At 46.6% G+C, this 18,851-nt stretch overlaps 1 protein-coding gene across 2 annotated transcripts in view; it reads left to right on the top strand.

The window, feature by feature from the left end:
* CACNA1S (calcium voltage-gated channel subunit alpha1 S) overlaps window positions 1-18,851 on the top strand; it is a 112,579-nt gene that overhangs the window by 77,543 nt on the left and 16,185 nt on the right. For both annotated transcript variants that reach the window (XM_033918421.1, XM_033918420.1), the window contains 11 exons: window positions 230-340; window positions 1,854-1,937; window positions 2,856-2,915; window positions 5,760-5,888; window positions 8,480-8,545; window positions 9,777-9,868; window positions 12,177-12,336; window positions 12,689-12,816; window positions 13,566-13,662; window positions 15,362-15,464; window positions 17,725-17,826. In XM_033918421.1, the coding sequence (XP_033774312.1) occupies window positions 230-340; window positions 1,854-1,937; window positions 2,856-2,915; window positions 5,760-5,888; window positions 8,480-8,545; window positions 9,777-9,868; window positions 12,177-12,336; window positions 12,689-12,816; window positions 13,566-13,662; window positions 15,362-15,464; window positions 17,725-17,826 (1,132 nt within the window). The remainder of the gene's footprint in view (window positions 1-229; window positions 341-1,853; window positions 1,938-2,855; window positions 2,916-5,759; window positions 5,889-8,479; window positions 8,546-9,776; window positions 9,869-12,176; window positions 12,337-12,688; window positions 12,817-13,565; window positions 13,663-15,361; window positions 15,465-17,724; window positions 17,827-18,851) is intronic.

Raw genomic sequence — 18,851 nt, forward strand, 5'->3', positions numbered from 1 at the left:
ATTAATAAGTATATTTCTAAGGTGGAATTTTTCCAGTTCCACACCATGACTCCCCTAATTTAACAGGACCCTAGTGGGGCAGTCCATATACTCTTCCTGCTATTGCAATCCTCCCTTTCCCTCCAGATCTCTCTCCTCCTGTGCAGTTTCCAGCCTCTCGCTTCTCCCTTTGCCCTCTGCTTTCCAAGACCTCCGATGCCCGATGTGACATGGTTTTTTGTCTTCCCAGCATTACAAACAATCTGCTGAGATCACCCATATCTCCGACATCCTCAACGTGACCTTCACTGTCCTTTTCACCCTGGAGATGATTGTCAAGCTTATGGCCTTCAAAGCCAAAGTGAGTATGGCCTCCACCAGTCAAAAGGAGGAATGCTCACGGAGATGAGGGAATTGAGGAACGAGGCTGAGGCTAAGGCAGGAAGAATTAGTTAGTCTGGTAAACTGAATTCTGAATCTTAGCTACTCAGGAGGCATGCAGCGAGCATTCATGGAGCCATCTGACCTGGCTGTTTGCTCCTTTCCTTGATTTTACTTGTACTTATAACAAAAATGTATAACTCAGTTTAGTACCAAGGTGCTCTGAGCAACACATGATGGTAGCAAAGAATGCTATACAAATGACTGTAGTAAGAAGAGACCATAAAATAACAAGCTTAATAAAGATGCTATATTAACATAATATAATGACTGAGGAAATAACACATCAAGACTATGACAAAACAGTCTTAAAAGAAGTAAACAGAGTGAAGTCAATTTTCAGCGGTGTGGAGACCACAGAGGTGATAATTGAAACACTGGACTTCAGGATACATATAAACACTATAGAGAAAAGGCAATCATAGTCGGTACAGTACTCCCCTGAAATTCACGGGGGTTCCGTTCCAGGAGCATCGGCGAACTTCGAAAAACCGCAAATATTGGATGTGGTTTAGGAGCAGATCAGAGGCGGGAGCGGCAGGTGCTGTAAAAAAAAATTAAAAAGAACAGTCCTCTACCTCTAGGACGTGATCTGTAAGCTAGGCTGATGTCCTGCGGGAGGCAAGACAGGATCTTCCTGAGGGTAAACCCCGTACTCTCCACAGCTGGTAACATCCTGACTAAATTGCCTACCTTCAAAATGAAAGTTGCTTTTTCATTGGTCAGTCATTCGCGGTATTTTCTGACCGCCTCTTCCGGGAACTAAAGTCAGGCTACACCAATCAGGAGCTGCTTTGATGTACTATCTGGCGCGTCAAAGCAGCTCCTGATTGGTGTAGCCTGACTTTAGTTCCCAGAAGAAGCGGTCAGAAACTACCGCGAATGGCTGAGTCTGCGAATCGCAAACCACAAATTTGCGGGGGTTTACTGTACTTCTAGAAGATCCTGAATGCCATTGCAGAAAAGCTTCACAAAAACACGAGGAATGTGGGAGGAGCATGAAGCTTTTCTACAAAGATTAATAGGCCTGGTGAAATCAAGTGGATTGATTATTTTTGATATATCGCCTATCGTAATACTAAGCGATTAATAACTAGTAGCTCTTTGTAGCAGTGATTGTTTATGCCCAAGCAAGTAGGATGCAGCTCCTTCCTGAACTGCTTTCAGTCTGTGGAACCTTTAACAACTCCTCACAATGCATTAGAAATTCATAGAGATCTAAGGTCAGCCCACCTGCATAGTGGAGAACAAGTTGAATAAGGCCATGAGATTTGCCTTGTTTTTGCAGTATAGTATAACCTTACCCTCCAGGGACTGAAAGCACCACAGCCACAGCATCCCCGACCCATTGCCCCGAGGAGCGGTGACTGGTTGGTCTCAGCACCATTTTCTCTTTGCTGATCATTCCTCTTTCTTTGTGTTCCATCCTACAGGGCTATTTCGGGGATCCCTGGAATGTGTTTGATTTCCTAATTGTCGTCGGCAGCATCATTGATGTGATCCTGAGTGAGATAGATGTAAGATTTTTGCCACTTGTATTCACGGGTGTGATGTACCTTGCCCTCTTTCCAGGATACTAACTGCTCTGCATTTCCACTGTGGTGTGCGCCTGCTGGCAGTTGGTAGCCGGGCCTACTCACGCTGGTTGTAGGTACTGCCAAGCCACTGCACCAGCCCTTATAGCCCTGGAAACTCCATCTTTTTCAAACACCAGAAAGTGGGAGACTACTTAACATTCTCACTCATTCTTTAATAAAAAGCTTGCTTAGATTACGGCAACGCCCTGTTTAAGGGAATTACAAGAAAGGAAATTTGACACCTTCAGATTATCCAAAACACCGCCATCAAAATTATCTTTAACACAAAAAAATTTGACCATGTAACGCCGCTGATGGTCAAAGCACACTGGTTGCCCATCCCCCATCGTATCACCTATATAATACTGCCGTTAACCTTCAAAACTAGACAAACAGAGCAGCCTGAATCCATTAATAGACTTCTAATACCCCTCACTTCTCAACGTACTCTCCGGTCATCTAATCAAAATCTGCTAACAATCCCATCACTAAAAATTATCAATACTGTGCTCAATAATATTTTCTCTGTTTCTGCCCCCACGCTCTGGAATTCAGCACCGGCTTATTTATGAGAGATTTACACATTACATAATTTTATGAAAGACCATTTCTGCTTTTAAATCATGGCTTTACCCATAGAAGTGCTTTTGAAAAATATTCTTCAAATGCTTACATTACACTCTCTAAAACAATGTACTTTCTCAGCTATGTGTCAGCATTTTTCTCATTTTGCCCTTCTTTATTTCTATCCCCTGTCTTCCAGTCCCTCTTTTTCCTCTCTGTCTCCGTTTCTCCGCCACTCTCTGCTCAACTGGATGGAAGGCTCTTCATTCTCTGATGCTTCTCTTCTCTTTGCAGACGCTCCTGGCTTCCAGCGGAGGACTGTACTGTCTGAGTGGTGGCTGTAACCCTAGCGCTGTAATTATCAGTTCAGCATGAGATTCCAGTGTGCCTTGTTAATTGTTTTAGAAAGCGCTTGAGTCTGGTGAGGTTATGACTGTATATCCTTAAACTGGCTTTCCCACATCCCTCTATTCTGTATGTTGGCTACACTGCATGGAGAGCAGAGGAGCAGGGGGGTGGTTCTTGAGTTTGTTAGAAATAGCTCACAAATATGAGGTCATAACCAATCCTACAAAGTGGAAATTTTTTTTAAAGAGATAGAGAGAGGGAAAAGATGGAGGCTTGCCTCAAGGTCACCCTAACTTGAAGTCTCTTCTTGATCTAATTTATAATTAGGGCAAGGGAATTTTGAGTCCCGTATCAATTCCAGAGGGAAGGCCTGAATGCTCAGAGAGATATTGGAGCTAAAGGCCATCATATATTCCTTATATATATGTTCCAAGTGCATGCAAGAGCAGGTTAACCATTAAGAAAACTAGGCAGTCGCCTATCATAACAGGTCCTGGAGGATGGCAGAAAGCAGATGCAGTCAAAGCAAAACAACAGGTTCTGACAGCTGGACAAACTTCCATTTCTAGAGGATCATTTTAGGAGAGGTGATATGGGAGTGACCATATCTGTTGAGTTTAATTATCAAATTCAAGAGTGGGGGAAGCATCTGTGGACCTAATGTGGGGGGAATGCAAAGTTAAAGGTTTACTGAGGGTACCTAATACTCCATGAACCCTGAGTGAATGCAAGTAGTTGCTTATTGAATTGTCTTGAAGCTATGACAACCTAGATGCCATATTGTCGTAGCATAACCCAAGTATGACAATTAAGGCATGATGTCATGACTGCGCAAAAAGATTTTGACTCTTGAGCCCATTACCCCTACTGATCTGCAATGAGTATCCCAAATATGGTATGTGAAGGTATTAATTTCCTGGAATATGCTATGATTCTTGGCGTTCCATGGGGGGAGGGGGACTTAATACATGCATTATAGATGGTTATCATGAGTGGTGGAGGCAACAATTCATACTCAGGAAATAAAGACATACAAGAGATGCTGCACTTGTGACTCAAGTATGTTGAGTTGGGGGAGCAAGGCCTGATAATATGAGAATGATACCCATATTGTTAATCAACACCTCCATTGTGCCGTTTCCCCAAAAATAAGCCTTAGCATGATTTTTAAAGATGCTCCTAATATAATCCCTACCCCAAAAATAAGTCCTAGTTAAGATCAATTCCCGTACCCCCCCCAAAGGTCCCCGATACTCCCCAACTCCATCCCTAACACTAGTGCTTCCCGATTCACCAAAAAAATCAGACTCGCCAATTCAGCGACCCCCACCCCGGTGAGACCTGACATACCTCCGCTCTAAGGCCTCCTAAATTAGCGGCGGCGGCAGAAGTCTGAACGAGCTCCTTCGCGGTCTTCCCCACCAGGGCCTTCCCTCTGCCGTGTCACTGATGACATCATCAGTGATGTGTCAGAGGGAAAGCCCCCACAGGGAAGGCTGCGAAACAGCCCATTCAGATCACTGCCGGCGCTGCTGTTTTTGGAGGCCTCAGAGGTATGGTATGTCAGTCTCATGGTGGGAGAGTCGGTGGGGTTCTGCTGCACAAGGGGATGGGTGAAAGGGTAGGAAAGATGCTGCACATGGGGTGGGGAGGGAAAAAAGGAAAGAGGAGAGGAAGGGAGAGATGATTGTTGTTCAAGAAAAATAATAAGACATCTCCCGAAAATAAGCCCTAATGTGTTTTTTTAGAGCCAAAATTAATATAAGACCTGGTCTTATTTTGGGGGAAACACGATACCATCAGATTGATATTTACATAGCTCCTTTGAAAATATGGCTAAATCACTTGAATGAAGGTGCATCTTACATAGGTACACTAGAATAAAGTATCTAATATAATAAAGCCCTAAGCGTGCATGCGCACTCCCACATGCATGCTCCCGTTTTCCATGCACTGTAGGGACCCGCAGGTAGGAGTGCGCATGCACGCGGCGGCGCAGAGCCTGTCGGCCTCGGCGGCCCTTGCCGTCTGAAGGATGTGAACTGGCCAGGGTGACGTCAGCGGGGGCTGGAACAGACTTTAATTCCTGCCTCCCAGGCTTCTCCTCCTGCTCTGGCTGGGCCCGCGTAAAAAAAAAAAACCAAAAACCCCCAGAGCTCGCTTTGGGTCCGGCAAGGGCTGCGGGTCCTGAAACCTTCCGATTCAAGCAGCGTCTGCAGCACTCTACACACTCTGCTTCGGGGCCTTCTACTGCCATGATTTGCTGGGCAGTAGAAGGCCCTGAAGCAGCAGTGTGTAGAGTGCTGCAGACACTGCTGGAATCGGAAGGTTTGCGGGACCGCAGGAAGGGAAGGGGGGGGCGGTAAGGCCAGACCCGGGAAGGGAAAGGGGGGGTAGGGGAAATGCTGCTGCACAGGGAAGTGGTGTGGGAGGGGAGGGATATGGAGGGGGGGGGAATGCTACTATGGCTGCTGCACAGGGAAGTGTTGGGAGAGAAATGCTGCTGCATAGGAGGCAGGGAGAGAGACAGATAGATAGAAAGAAAAGAAGAAAGACACAAGGGCAGGGAGAGACACAGAAAGACAGACAGACAAACGGGGCCAGGGAGAGAGACAGACAGTGGGAGGGAGAGAGAGAGACAGAAATAAAGACACACAGATATATATTCTAGCACCCATTAATGTAACGGGCTAAAATACTAGTCTCATATAATGTGCTGGTAAATGGGAAAATAATTTTGTGTGTGACTCATGGACTGTAAAAGACCCATTTGCTCCTCCAGAGTTGCCATCTTCTGATATACTAATGTTATATATAGGGAAACAAATCTGCTTCCCCGTTTTTGCGCAGGACGCGGAGGACAATGCCCGGATTTCCATCACCTTCTTCCGACTTTTCCGTGTCATGAGGCTGGTAAAGTTGCTGAGTCGAGGAGAAGGCGTCCGGACCCTCTTGTGGACTTTCATCAAATCCTTTCAGGTTAGTTGAGCGAGACTAAGTGCAACCTGTAAAACTGGGGAGACACGGGAGACCAAAGACGATACTCCCATGGGTGGACAGACTGTGCAGCGGGAAAAGTCATCATTCGACTTTCTCCCTATCACACATGTCATCCTGATTAATTCGGTTCCCTAGATACAGTCATAGTAACACTGCACAGGGTTCATCTTCCCACAGACAATCCTTGAACTGCTGCTTCCTGGGGATTATTTTGCCCTTCATTACTGGGAAGCTCTGCCTTAACCACACAGGTCTTGAACACGTATGATTTTAAAGTATTTGAGGCTTGTGCAGATGAGGACGGAGCTTAGGCATTGGTGGAATGAGGCTTTATGACATCACAATCTGAGCTCTAGAATGTTGCTACTTAGGATTTTGAAATGTTTGAGGCTTGTGCAGATGAGGGCGGAGCTTAGGCATTGGTGGAATGAGGCATTATGACATCAAAATCTGAGCTCTAGAATGTTGCTACTTATGATTTTGAAATGTTTGAGGCTTGTGCAGATGAGGACGGAGCTTAGCCATTGGTGGAATGAGGCATTATGACATCACAATCTGAGCTCTAGAATGTTGCTACTTAGGATTTTAAAGTGTTTGAGGCTTGTGCAGATGAGGACGGAGCTTAGGCATTGGTGGAATGAGGCATTATGATATCACAATCTGAGCTCTAGAATGTTGCTACTTATGATATTAAAGTGTTTGAGGCTTGTGCAGATGAGGACGGAGCTTAGGCATTGGTGGAATGAGGCATTATGACATCACAATCTGAGCTCTAGAATGTTGCTACTTATGATATTAAAGTGTTTGAGGCTTGTGCAGATGAGGACGGAGCTTAGGCATTGGTGGAATGAGGCATTATGACATCACAATCTGAGCTCTAGAATGTTGCTACTTAGGATTTTAAAGTATTTGAGGCTTGTGCAGATGAGGACAGAGCTTAGGCATTGGCGGAATGAGGCATTATGACATCACAATCTGAGCTCTAGAATGTTGCTACTTATGATATTAAAGTGTTTGAGGCTTGTGCAGATGAGGACGGAGCTTAGGCATTGGTGGAATGAGGCATTATGACATCACAATCTGAGCTCTAGAATGTTGCTACTTAGGATTTTAAAGTATTTGAGGCTTGTGCAGATGAGGACAGAGCTTAGGCATTGGCGGAATGAGGCATTATGACATCACAATCGGAGCTCTAGAATGTTGCTACTTATGATTTTAAAGTGTTTGAGGCTTGTGCAGATGAGGACAGAGCTTAGGCATTGGTGGAATGAGGCATTATGACATCACAATCTGAGCTCTAGAATGTTGCTACTTAGGATTTTAAAGCGTTTGAGGCTTGTGCAGATGAGGACGGAGCTTGCAGGAATTGGACAGGGATAGAGAGATCCTTCTGGGACGGGGACAATTTGTCCCTGTGTCATTCTCTAGCGCCTAGCCAATGTAGGTGCCTAATTTAATTATTTAATACACTTAATCAGTGCCAATAATTGACCATTAGTACTCCGTAATTGACATATATTGCAGGCACCTAACTTAGATGCAGGTATTTTGGCCAAGAAATACGGTGCGCCTAAAAGTCAGGATGCCTAGTGAAGCCTAAGGTCATTTAGGCTGCGCTAAGTGTGATTCTGTAAAGTGTGCCTAACATTTATAGAACCGTGCTTTGTGCCGCTCTATTTGGGGCTGATTTTTTAGGCACCATATAGAGCAGTGTCTCTGAAACTTTTTTAGCTCCGGCACACTAAACGGAGCAAATGTTTTTCACGGCGCATTATAATTGAAACTATAAAGTGGGGGGGTGTTTGGGTTTCTTCGTTCCCTGAGAGGACATCAGAGTCCAGTCCTCTTTGGGGGGGAGGTGCCCTCCTTTGACTTTTCTTGTAACTGTTACAATCCTCTGTATTCTGTGGTTGTGAGTTGTTATTCTATTTACCAATAAAAAAAGTTTCATAATAATAATTGAAACTATAAAATTGCAAAACCAACAAAAAGTTAAATTTGAGAGTTATTTATTTAAAGTTCTTTAACTAAAGTAGATAGAATAGAATGGCTAATCCATGCGATGGATGAGCTTGTTTTTCAGTGCAGTTTAGCTCAAAATCCGGCTCGATAGTCAACAAGCAAACACGCATTTTGTCATCCACCATCTGCAGTCGTTCTCTTTTTTTTTTTTTTTTTCAAATTTAATTTCTGTCAGAGCTGAAAAATCCAGGTTTGCAAAGATAAGAAGATCCAAACGGTAACAAAGCCTCGACGGCTTTGTTGCTCAAGTTAGGATAACTGCTGCATAAAAAATAAGACAAAAATTACATGCCGTTAGTTTTCAAGGACCAATCACGTCAAAGAATGATGCTTGCCTAGGCGGTGGTATCCTTAAGCACACAGACGCTCATAACATTGACAGACTCTTGCGTCCGTGACATACGTGTCATCTATTCTAGTGTATTCTTATGGAGGGAATTTGGAAAAAAATAAAATTCTGGAATCTCCTGTGGCACATCCAGAATCTCTTTGGGGCACTGAGAGACATTGAGCCCAATGTGATGTTAAGTATTTGCTTTGCGTTTCAGGCTCTGCCTTATGTGGCTCTCTTGATTGTGATGCTGTTTTTCATCTACGCTGTGATCGGCATGCAGGTAAAAGACCAGCAGATGGGCTGAATGGTAGCGTAGCCAGACCTGTTATGTTGGGTAGGCCTTCCCAAACTACCACCGCCACAACACATGCTTTATCTTGCCTCCTCTCCTTCTGCCCCTGGATCTGGCATTTCCTGCAACCCTCTCCTGTCCGTGGCCCGGGAACTCCCCCCTCCCTGTGTACCTCAGCTCCTGGGCGGCAGCAGTGATGTACATCTGCTACTTGTGCTGGCCTTATAGGCTTCCCTTTGCCGCGTCTTGCCAGAAAGAGAACAGGAAGTGACATAAGCACAGGGAAGTCTACAGAGCCAGCGCAGGCAACAGATGAACATCACTGCCCCCCACCTGCAAGGATGATGAGGTACACCAGGAAGGGGGAAGGTTTAGAAAGACGGGGCAGTTGCAGGGCTGTAGGCCGGTGTGCGGGACAAATGCTGGATCCAGGTGTAGGAGAGAGGGGAGAAAGGCAGCCACTACTAATTTATCTTGGGCGGGTCTGAACTAAGAACGGGTGGGCCTGTTGCTACGCCACTGGGGCAGAATATTGCATGAGGCTTCCTAAGAAAGAGGCAAAGCCCCACTCCTTGCATGGACTTCTTTAATGGTCAACTCCTACGATCAAAACTTGTAAACCTAATCAGGAAAGTGTTGCAGCAATGACTCTACCAAAGGCCACGTGTGGCATCATTTGACTGTGGGAGCTGGTTAATGCACAGGCAGGAACACTGCCTGAAATGATTTGTACTTCCCTGTAGAATAGGGATTCATTGAGGTACAGTGGCATCTGAAGCAGTGGCGTAGTAAGGGTGAATAGCATCCGGGGTGGTGGAATCCCCCCCCCCCCCCCCGCCGTATACGCGCCCTTGCCCTGTACCTTTTAAACTTCTCTGGCGTGAGCAGCATGCTGCCCACGTCGGTGTTGGCTCCCTTTGACATCACTTCCTAAGTGCGGATAGAGAGAGCCCTAAAAAGGTATGGGGAAAGCAAGGGGCACGCGGCACAAGGAGCGGGGGGCGAGTGGGCAGGCAGGCGGGCAAACAAATGGGGGGGGGCGGAGAGGAGGAATGATGCCGCTGCCGCACCCTTAGGAAGACCATGCCCCGGGTGGACCGCACCCCCTCCCCCATACTACGCCACTGATCTGAAGCATGTGAACATATGGCAGAAGTGGAATCGTATGTCAAGGGAGCGCCACATGCTTGGGTAATGCTCGTGTTGTCCTACTCCACAGGTGTTTGGGAAAATTGCACTGGTAGACGGGACCCAAATCAATCGGAACAACAACTTCCAGACGTTCCCTCAAGCGGTGCTTGTGCTGTTCAGGTCTGTGCTCTTCTAACTGCAACACCAGGCAGCCCCCAGCAGCCAGACTGCAAAACCATAAACCCCCGCGCGCTCCGCGTTCCAGCCAAGAGTCCTTACAACAAATCCCCTCCTTCAAAGACATCAAATGCAAAAGCACCAGGGCAAGAATGCTCTCGGAAATGGCCCCAACGTGGTGGAATGCCCTTCCGAAGGAATTAAAGCTAGTAAAGGACACCGGAAATTATGAAGTTGACATGGAGAGGAAACTGGAACTTTCAGGGATGCGCGTAAATAGCTACCGTGTTTCCCCGATGATAAGGCAGGGCCATCAAATAAGACAGCCTCCCCTTTTTAGAAAAAATTGTAAAATAAGGCACCCCCCCCCGCAAATAAGCCACCCACCGATACCTGCGCTTACCCGAATCGGGTGGTACGGTGGGTGACTCCGTGAGGTCCCTCCGTCTACCGTGGGGGTCGGCAACCCGCGGCTCCAGAGCCGCATGCGGCTCTTTTCCACCTTTGCCGTGGCTCCGGTAGTGTGTCACGCAGGCGTGCATCTTACAAGTCCGGCGTCGCGGCGGGAAATAGCCATGCTGAGTGAGCTCAGCACGTACACAGATGAAAGCCTTGCTTGCTGATTGGTCCGGCGGCCGCCGGACCAATCAGCAAGCAAGGCTTTCATCTGTGTAGTGCTGAGCTCACTGCTCAGCATGGCTATTTCCCGCCGCGACACCGGACTTGTAAGGTGCACGCCTGAAAAAGAAATCATCCTGGCCGGGGTCGGTGTCATGCTCCGGAGATCTACAGCCTTCCTATCTCCCTCTCCCTTCTACCTGCTTCCGGCCACATCCCCTGCTCCGCGGCTCTCTTCGGCAACTCAGCAGCAGCGATCGACACAAGCTTCTGACGTCGGGGCCTACCCTCTGCGAGTCCCGCTTGTTTCAACTTCCTTTTTCCACAAAGGCGGGACTCGTAGAGGGAAGGCCTCGATGTCGGCAGCTTGTCTTGATCACCGCTGCTGACAAGTTGCTGAAGAGAGCCGCGGAGCAGGGGGGTGTTGCCAGGTGCAGGTAGAAGGGAGAGGGCCAGATGCAGGACTCGTGGGTGAGGGAGCAGAAGAGAGAGAGAAAGGATAGAGATACAGAGGGGACATGAAAGGGTAAATAAGGCATCCCCCCGAAAATAAGCCCTAGAGCATATTTTGGCCTTCCAAAAAAAATAAGACAGTGTCTTACCATCGGGGAAACACGGTAGTTGAAATGGCCAACTTCCTTAGGAGGTAATTATGTAAAAATAAAAAAGTGTATAGTGTATTTAGCTGCAATAGTAAACTTACCCCTTTTTGTATTAAACTGCACTAGCAGTTTTTAGCGCAGAGAACCGCGCTGAATGGCCCGCGCTGCTCCCGATGCTCATAGAGTTCTATGAGCGTCGGGAGCAGCGCGGGCCATTCAGCGCGGTTCTCTGCGCTAAAAACTGCTAGCACGGTTTAATAGAAGAGGGGGTTAGTTTAAATGTGTATATACATAGGGTGACTGATATTGGTACATACATGTGCATATAAGTAGGATGATTATGGCACAATCATGCCGGTATTAATAACTCCGTAACACCACCACAGAGCTCCGTGTATTTCAGTATAGAGCCCATGGTAACATCTCTACAGAAACTCATGTAGCGTTAACACCTTTGCGAAAGCCCGGTAAACCTCTCTGAATGGACTCCCCAGTCACTAGTAGCGGTATAGAAACTCTCAATCAACATAAACCATTACCAACTGACTGGTACACCTCGGACAGCAACAGCGCACCAACACCACCACTGTTAACACACTACAGGAAATAGAGACCATCCACAGGTATTTCTATCCCTTCCACCTCATTATGGAGCTATGAGCCCCTTATCACATGATACAGAAAATAAAGACCATCGTCAGACATTTCTGCCTCCTTTGTTTTCATTTTATTACACACTATACTGGAAAAAGAACATCTCTTTTCCTATCTCTAGTTTCACCTTTGTTAATCTGTGCATAAGAACATAAGAATAGCCTTACTGGGTCAGACCAATGGTCCACAAAGCCCAGTAGCCCGTTCTCACGCTAATCCAGGTCCCTAGTACCTGGCCAAAACCCAAGGTGTAGCAATATTCCATGCTACAAATACAGGGCAAGCAGTGGTGAGTGGAGTGAGTGAGTGGAGTCTGTTGCATAGGTGAAATCTGGTCCTTTCTAGCCTACAGTGTCAGAATTCCTTTAATGCCAGTTCCTGCCACCGCCTGAAGTCATCCCACTTCCAGTCAGCTCTTTCTCATTCCTTCCTTCCAGGTGTGCAACAGGAGAAGCCTGGCAGGAGATCCTGCTGGCCTGTAGCTATGGGAAGCTGTGTGACCCCGAATCAGAATACATCCCTGGAGAAGAGTACACCTGTGGAACTGGCTTTGCCTATTTCTATTTTATCAGCTTCTACATGCTCTGTGCCTTCTTGGTTAGTTTGCTATTCCTGTCTCTTCTTTCTTTTACTTTTATATCCAGATAGACAGGTAGACAGTCACCAACTGGCTCCAGATCTTCAGGATAGACTGATCCTGTCCTGGGCTTACTTCATTGAATGCAGGGAATTGTAGTCTTGCTTCCCTTAGAGAATGCAATGGGGGACTCATGGAATGAGATAAAAGCAAGACTGGATCGACTTCTCCTGAAATGTGTTACCAGCTCCTTTGTCACACCTGATCTCTGTCACTGTGTTCTCTCTTGCTGGTTCTTTTGCACAATGCTGTATTATGAATCCATGCTGAATTGAAAAATGGATGCGTTTCACGTCTCTACGTTTTTTATAGATTATTAACCTATTTGTGGCTGTCATCATGGACAACTTTGACTATTTGACCCGTGACTGGTCCATTTTGGGCCCACATCACCTGGATGAATTCAAAAGGATTTGGGCAGAATATGACCCAGAAGCCAAGTAAGTGAGAAGTTCTGACTTTGCAAGTCCAGAGCTCACTGTATAGTTTCCTAACCAATAACCAACAGATATCTATAATATACAGCCATTGTGTGCCACTGACCTGCACTGGCCAAGAAAATAAGATACGAGTCCCTCCAGGACTTGCTCAAAAAGAACTTTTTGGCCACCAGTCCGTAGTTACTGAGACTCCTTCCAGCTTCTCCCTCCTCTCTTTGTCTTCCATAAATTCTAATCTGCAGATGCCTAGGTCAGGAATAAAACTGATTATTTGCTTGATAAAGAATGTATCCTGCTTTTAAAGTGTGTTTTTTTTGTTTTATTGGTGGGACCAACTAACTTCCTCTGGTTCCTTAATTTCTAACCATGGTTCTATAGTGAAGGACACTAAGGTTTCCAAAGCCTTTCTCCTTCACCTCTCTTGTCCAGCCTGGAGTCACAGTGGCAACTCTTCACCCAGAGCACGCATCACAACAAAGGGTGCAACTGAGCTGGCCACTAGATGTCACTGTTGAACATCAACCAGAGTTTTTTCTTCCAGGAACCCCAAGTGCTGCCTCCAGAGGAGAAGGCCTGAGAACTGTACCAGAGCTTCTTCCACAGCAACAGACAGCACTGCCTCTGAGCCATGGGGCTACTTGACTACCATTTGAATATTTCATGTATTTTTTCATGTACTTTCCTATAAAGTAAGCCTTGAGTTGCTTTTCAGAATCATTTGTAAAGAGTTTGTCTATTATTGCCTGCAGAGGGAGAATCAAACATTTGGATGTGGTGACCTTGCTGCGGCGTATCCAGCCACCTCTTGGTTTCGGAAAGTTTTGTCCACATCGAGTAGCTTGCAAGGTAAAGATAGGGTTACCATATTTGTGAAGACAAAAAAGAGGACACATGACATTGCCCACACTCCAACCCACAGCTCCGCCCACAACTCTGCCCAATGCTCCCCCCTCCACCTTTCACCCATTTACTTGGCCCTCCTTCCCATCCTCTGTACCTTTTCAGTGCTTTTCTCTTTCTCTCTCTTCCTCTCTCCAACCTTCCCCTGCCATGGGTGACTCTCTCTCTCCTCCAAACTCCCCTCCCCTCTTCCATGAATGCTTCTTTCTTTCTTTCTCTCTATCTCTTTTTCCAACCCCCAATCCCCCTATGCGGATGCCCCCCTGCTGTTTCCGTGTCTCCCATCCAAGACCACCCTACTCCATGCTCTTTTCTCCAGAATCCTCTCCTTTCCATAATGCTTCTCCAGTCCAGCCTTCTTCCCTCCCTCCATGTTGTTTCTCCAGCCCTCTTCCCTCCCTCAATGCTGTTTCTCCAGCCCCCTTCCCTCCTCTCCTGATGTTAATTCTTCAGCCCTCCCTCCTCCAATTTCTGGTGCTGCTTCTCCTCAGGACCTTTCTCTCTAGCTCCTGACACCCCACCTACTTCCTCCCCAGCCACTATAATTCAATCTTTGGGCAACTAGCAGCAGCAACGAGATGAGCCTGCTACCGCCAACCTGCCCCAGAAGCCACCTCTCTGCATTGATCTCCTGTTCCCGTGTAAGCAGGACCTGCAGAGGCAGCTTCTGGGGCAGCAAGCTCACCTAGTTGCTGCTGCCAGCTGCTAGAAGATTGAATTATAGCGGCCAAGGAGGCGGTAGGTGGGGAAGTCAGGAGAACTGGCTAACCCCGGACAGACTCCCCCATTTTAAAAAAATGTCTGGACAGTCCGCTAAAAAGAGAACATATCCGAGTTTTCAAGGATGTATGATAACCTTAGGTAAAGATAACACGGCTATTATAGTGGCCACCTCTCCTATAGCCCTCCACTCATAAACCTCTTCTCTCACACTCTCCACTTCTTTCCTTTTCTCTTCAATGTTGGGTGGTCTCCGGTGTGTCCAGACCCTGTCATTCACATTGACTAATTTCCCCAATTTTTTTCTGTTCTGAGATGTTTCTTCTGACTGGGAGCTCAGCCCTATGTTGGAGGGGGGAAAGGGGAGGAAAGATTCTATTCCCCGTTTCCAGTGTTGGCAATCACCCTCTTTTTTTCCCTCCCCCCAATTGGGCACTTGTATAATTTTGTCTCTAAGATGCTCTTATTTCTGAAGAACATCCCAGCTGCAGGTCACCAGCCTCACCTTTGGTTTTTCAAGAGGAAGGAAAGCAGCATTGTTCCCTGCTTAAAGAGGGTTTGCCCTTTGCCAGAATTGGTAATCAGACAGGTTGTGTGAGACCAGCACTGCTATCAAAATAACTATTCAGATAATTTAGGGCAGCAGAAAAGGTGCTGAGTATCACAGCTATTTCCCTATTCACGGCTCTGCTTGTTATACCCAGGTATTCAATGCTGGCTGGCCACTACCCAGATACGGGTGATGAATATTTGGGTATAATTTCACCACAGCAGGCAGAATTAATGCAAATACTCATCACCATGGTTAAGTGGATCCGGCTGACTTTTTTTTTTTTTTTTTTAGCATATACAGAATGGCAGAATTTTATATTTATCCTGACAGTCTGTGTCCTCAGAAATCATGGTTTCTCTTGATGTTTGGCAGCGTCTGGTCAACATGAATATGCCCCTGAACAGTGATGGCACCGTCACCTTCAATGCAACCCTCTTTGCCCTCGTCCGGACTGCTCTCAAGATCAAGACTGAAGGTGAGATCTCGCTGTACTCCTGCCTTTCCTTCCTCCTTCCCCATGGGCCCTGATCTCCTGACTTTCCTTCTCCCTAAGAGTATTTGTCTATAGTTCCTGACCTTCTAACTTTTCTTCTTTGTCCGTTTTTCCATGGTCCCTTTTTCTTTCCGGGAAAAATGTCTCCAAATTTGTTAGTTTTGCACATGCACAAAATTCAAGTTTATTAGGTTTTTATATACCACTTATCCAGATTATTTAAGTGCTTTACAATCAGGTACTCAAGCATTTTCCCTATCTGTCCCGGTGGGCTCACAATCTATCTAACATACCTGGGGCGATGGAGGACTGAGTGACTTGCCCAGGGTCACAAGGAGCAGCGTGGGGTTTGAACCCACAACCCCAGGGTGCTGAGGCTGTAGTTCCAACCACTGCGCCACACACAGATAACAAAATAAGCAAAACCAAATAATATACTGCACAGCATAAGGTGGTGGGCCTGTCAACAGAGATAAATAGGAAAAGTGAAGGAAAAAAGCCTCAAACCTTGTCCGAGAAATTGTATAAATGCTGCCAAATATCATATCGCTTGAAAATGTGATAGTGAAACAGTACCCTCTGCTGGTAGGACTGTAGATGGAGGACTCCCACTCAGCTTAGAGCAGGGGTGTCCAATGTCGGTCCTCGAGGGCCGCAATCCAGTCAGGTTTTCAGGATTTCCTCAATGAATATGCATGAGATCTATTAGCATACAATGAAAGCAGTGCATGCAAATAGATCTCATGCATATTCATTGAGGAAATCCTGAAAACCCGACTGGATTGCGGCCCTCGAGGACCGACATTGGACACCCCTGGCTTAGAGGGAACAGTGCCCACCACTAGAGTTACGGTTACCATATTTAAAAAAAGAAAACCCTGGACACATGATCTGACCCGTTCCACTTCCAGCCTCATCCTATTCCACCTCCAGCCTTGCCCCGTTCCGCCTCCAGCCTTGTACCATTCCACCTCTAATCTTGCCCCATTCCGCTCTCTGGCCCCACCCCCCAGAAAGCCTCCTCTCTTTGCGATGAGCTCCAGCCACGTCTGGAGCATGCACGGATGTGTTTGACATCATCCGCACATGCTCAGAGGCCCTCCAGATGTGGCTGGAGCTTATAGGGGGCTTTCCAAAACCTGGACAAATGCTGATAAACCCTACCACCACCAGCATGACCTTGATTCATGGCCTTCCCCTACATTTTACTTTACCAGAAGTAGCAGGGAAAACAGCAGAGCCTAGCAGCACACAATGGTAGTTGTAGAGTGTAAGTGAGCATGGGGATTCTGCAAGCGGCTTAATTGTTAGAGCTGAAAAGCTGCCAAGTTACTCAATTATAGATTTTAGGCCAGTTTGACAACCCCTTCTTGTGCGACCTGCAGTGCTATTTTTCTCTTACCTTCCTACACTGCCTCAACATCTCTCCATCTAGGAACAATTAGGGCAGGATTCTGGACATGGCGCTTCCAAAACGGGCACCTACCACGAGTGAATCACTGGTAGGTGCCGCAACCAGAATCTCATCTAGTTTTTGTACAGACGTCTAAAATATAGGCCAACATTTTACTGGCCTATATTTAAGGCATCTGCCTCGCGCCTGCCTATGCCTATAGACGGCTAAGGCCACTTCCTGCGTAAGCCACTCCTACGCCAGTCTTAGGCTTGCCTAGACACCTATATATGCATGTGAACGATGGCCACATTGTAGGCGGTGTTTGCCGCATGGATTTAAAAAACAAACAAACATGCATTGGCCCGTTAGATTGTGATAGGATGCCTATCGCCGTTTACAATAAGGACGCCATTTTGAGACTCAGGCCCTTACTGTTTCCACTGGTTTTCCCTGTGCAGAATCCAAGCTCTCCCACAATACTTGACGCTCCCTTCCTGTGGCTGGAGCAACCTTCCCATTGGCTGGGTTATACCACAGCCTCTGCACTAGAAGGAGAAGGTTTGAGGAGCTGTAGAGTGCCAAACTCTGAAAAATATCCAGATACTTTAGCCATCCTTCTGGCTTTGAGTTGATTTACAAATCTGTAGAATCTCACCCCTAAATTTTTGGGCCCTAGGGTAGGTGCCTAGTTTGTCCGTGTCATAATGGGGCCATGAATGTTCTTCTAGAAATAGGTGTTAAAAGAGGTCAAAATCTGTAATGTCATACTAACTTTCCATAGATTTGAGAGCAGAGCTGATTCGTAAGATTTTTTGGAGTCCTTGCTCTTCTTTTGTGCATTTGCAGGTAATTTTGAGCAGGCCAATGAGGAGCTGAGAGCCATTATCAAGAAAATTTGGAAGAGAACGAGCATGAAGCTGCTGGACCAAGTCATTCCTCCGATTGGAGGTGAGTATTCACTGAAAGTCAATCTTCCAATCAAGCATGTTCTGACTCTGATAGTCCAGTGTGTTGAGTTCATAAATAGGGTTACCAAACATCGGGGAAAATCCAGACATGACCTCCTTTAAAGAACTGTCCAGGTGCCTGGAAGGAATTCCAAAATCCAGCAGTTTGTCTGGGTTTTGGAAGTCCCCGAGCTCAGGGAAGGAGATGCAAGTCTCTCAGAACTCTATTGTTTGTGCTTTGTTTGGTTTAAAGACGCGGGATCGCAGAGATCTCAAAGTCCCTCCTTGAGGGCCGCAATCCAGTCGGGTTTTCAGGATTTCCCCAATGAATATGCATTGAAAGTAGTGCATGCACATAGATCTCATGTATATTCATTGGGGAAATCCTGAAAACCCGACTGGATTGCGGCCCTCAAGGAGGGACTTTGAGATCCCTGATGCATGGGATTATGTTTCGCTATATTGGTTGAAGATGGAATATGGAGTTCAATGTAAGCATTTCTCTCTTCTCTTCTTAACAATATGATGTCCTTACTAGCGAGTGTCTTAATTAAATGATTCTGTTAATTTCTCTTGCTGACTCCTGTGCAGATGTTAGAATCTAAAAAGTGCCAAGCTGTTTGTTCAAATATTTGATATCACACTCATGACCTCTTCAATCAAAATGCGCAAGCAGTTTTTAGCACAGAGAGCTGCACTGAATGACCCACACCGCTCCCGACGCTCATAGGATCTCTATGAGCGTCGGGAGCGGCACGGGCCATTCAGCACGGCTCACCACACTACAAACTGCTAGCGTAGTTTGATAGAAGAGGCCCTTAGTGGCATAGCAAGGGTGCTGATGCCTCTTCCCCACCCTTGTCTTTGTCCCCCCCATTCCTTCCCCAACCCTACCTGCTGCGTGTGTGCCCCCTTCCCTTCTTCCCCGAACCTCTAGTTGTTCACTGCTGTGACCAACAACTTTGGAGCGCTCCTCGCAACTGCATCCTCTCCCTCGGATATCTCTTCCTAGGCGTGGACGTGACA

Source organism: Geotrypetes seraphini, chromosome 13, assembly GCF_902459505.1.
Source record: "Geotrypetes seraphini chromosome 13, aGeoSer1.1, whole genome shotgun sequence".
Taxonomy (NCBI): Eukaryota; Metazoa; Chordata; class Amphibia; order Gymnophiona; family Dermophiidae; genus Geotrypetes; species Geotrypetes seraphini.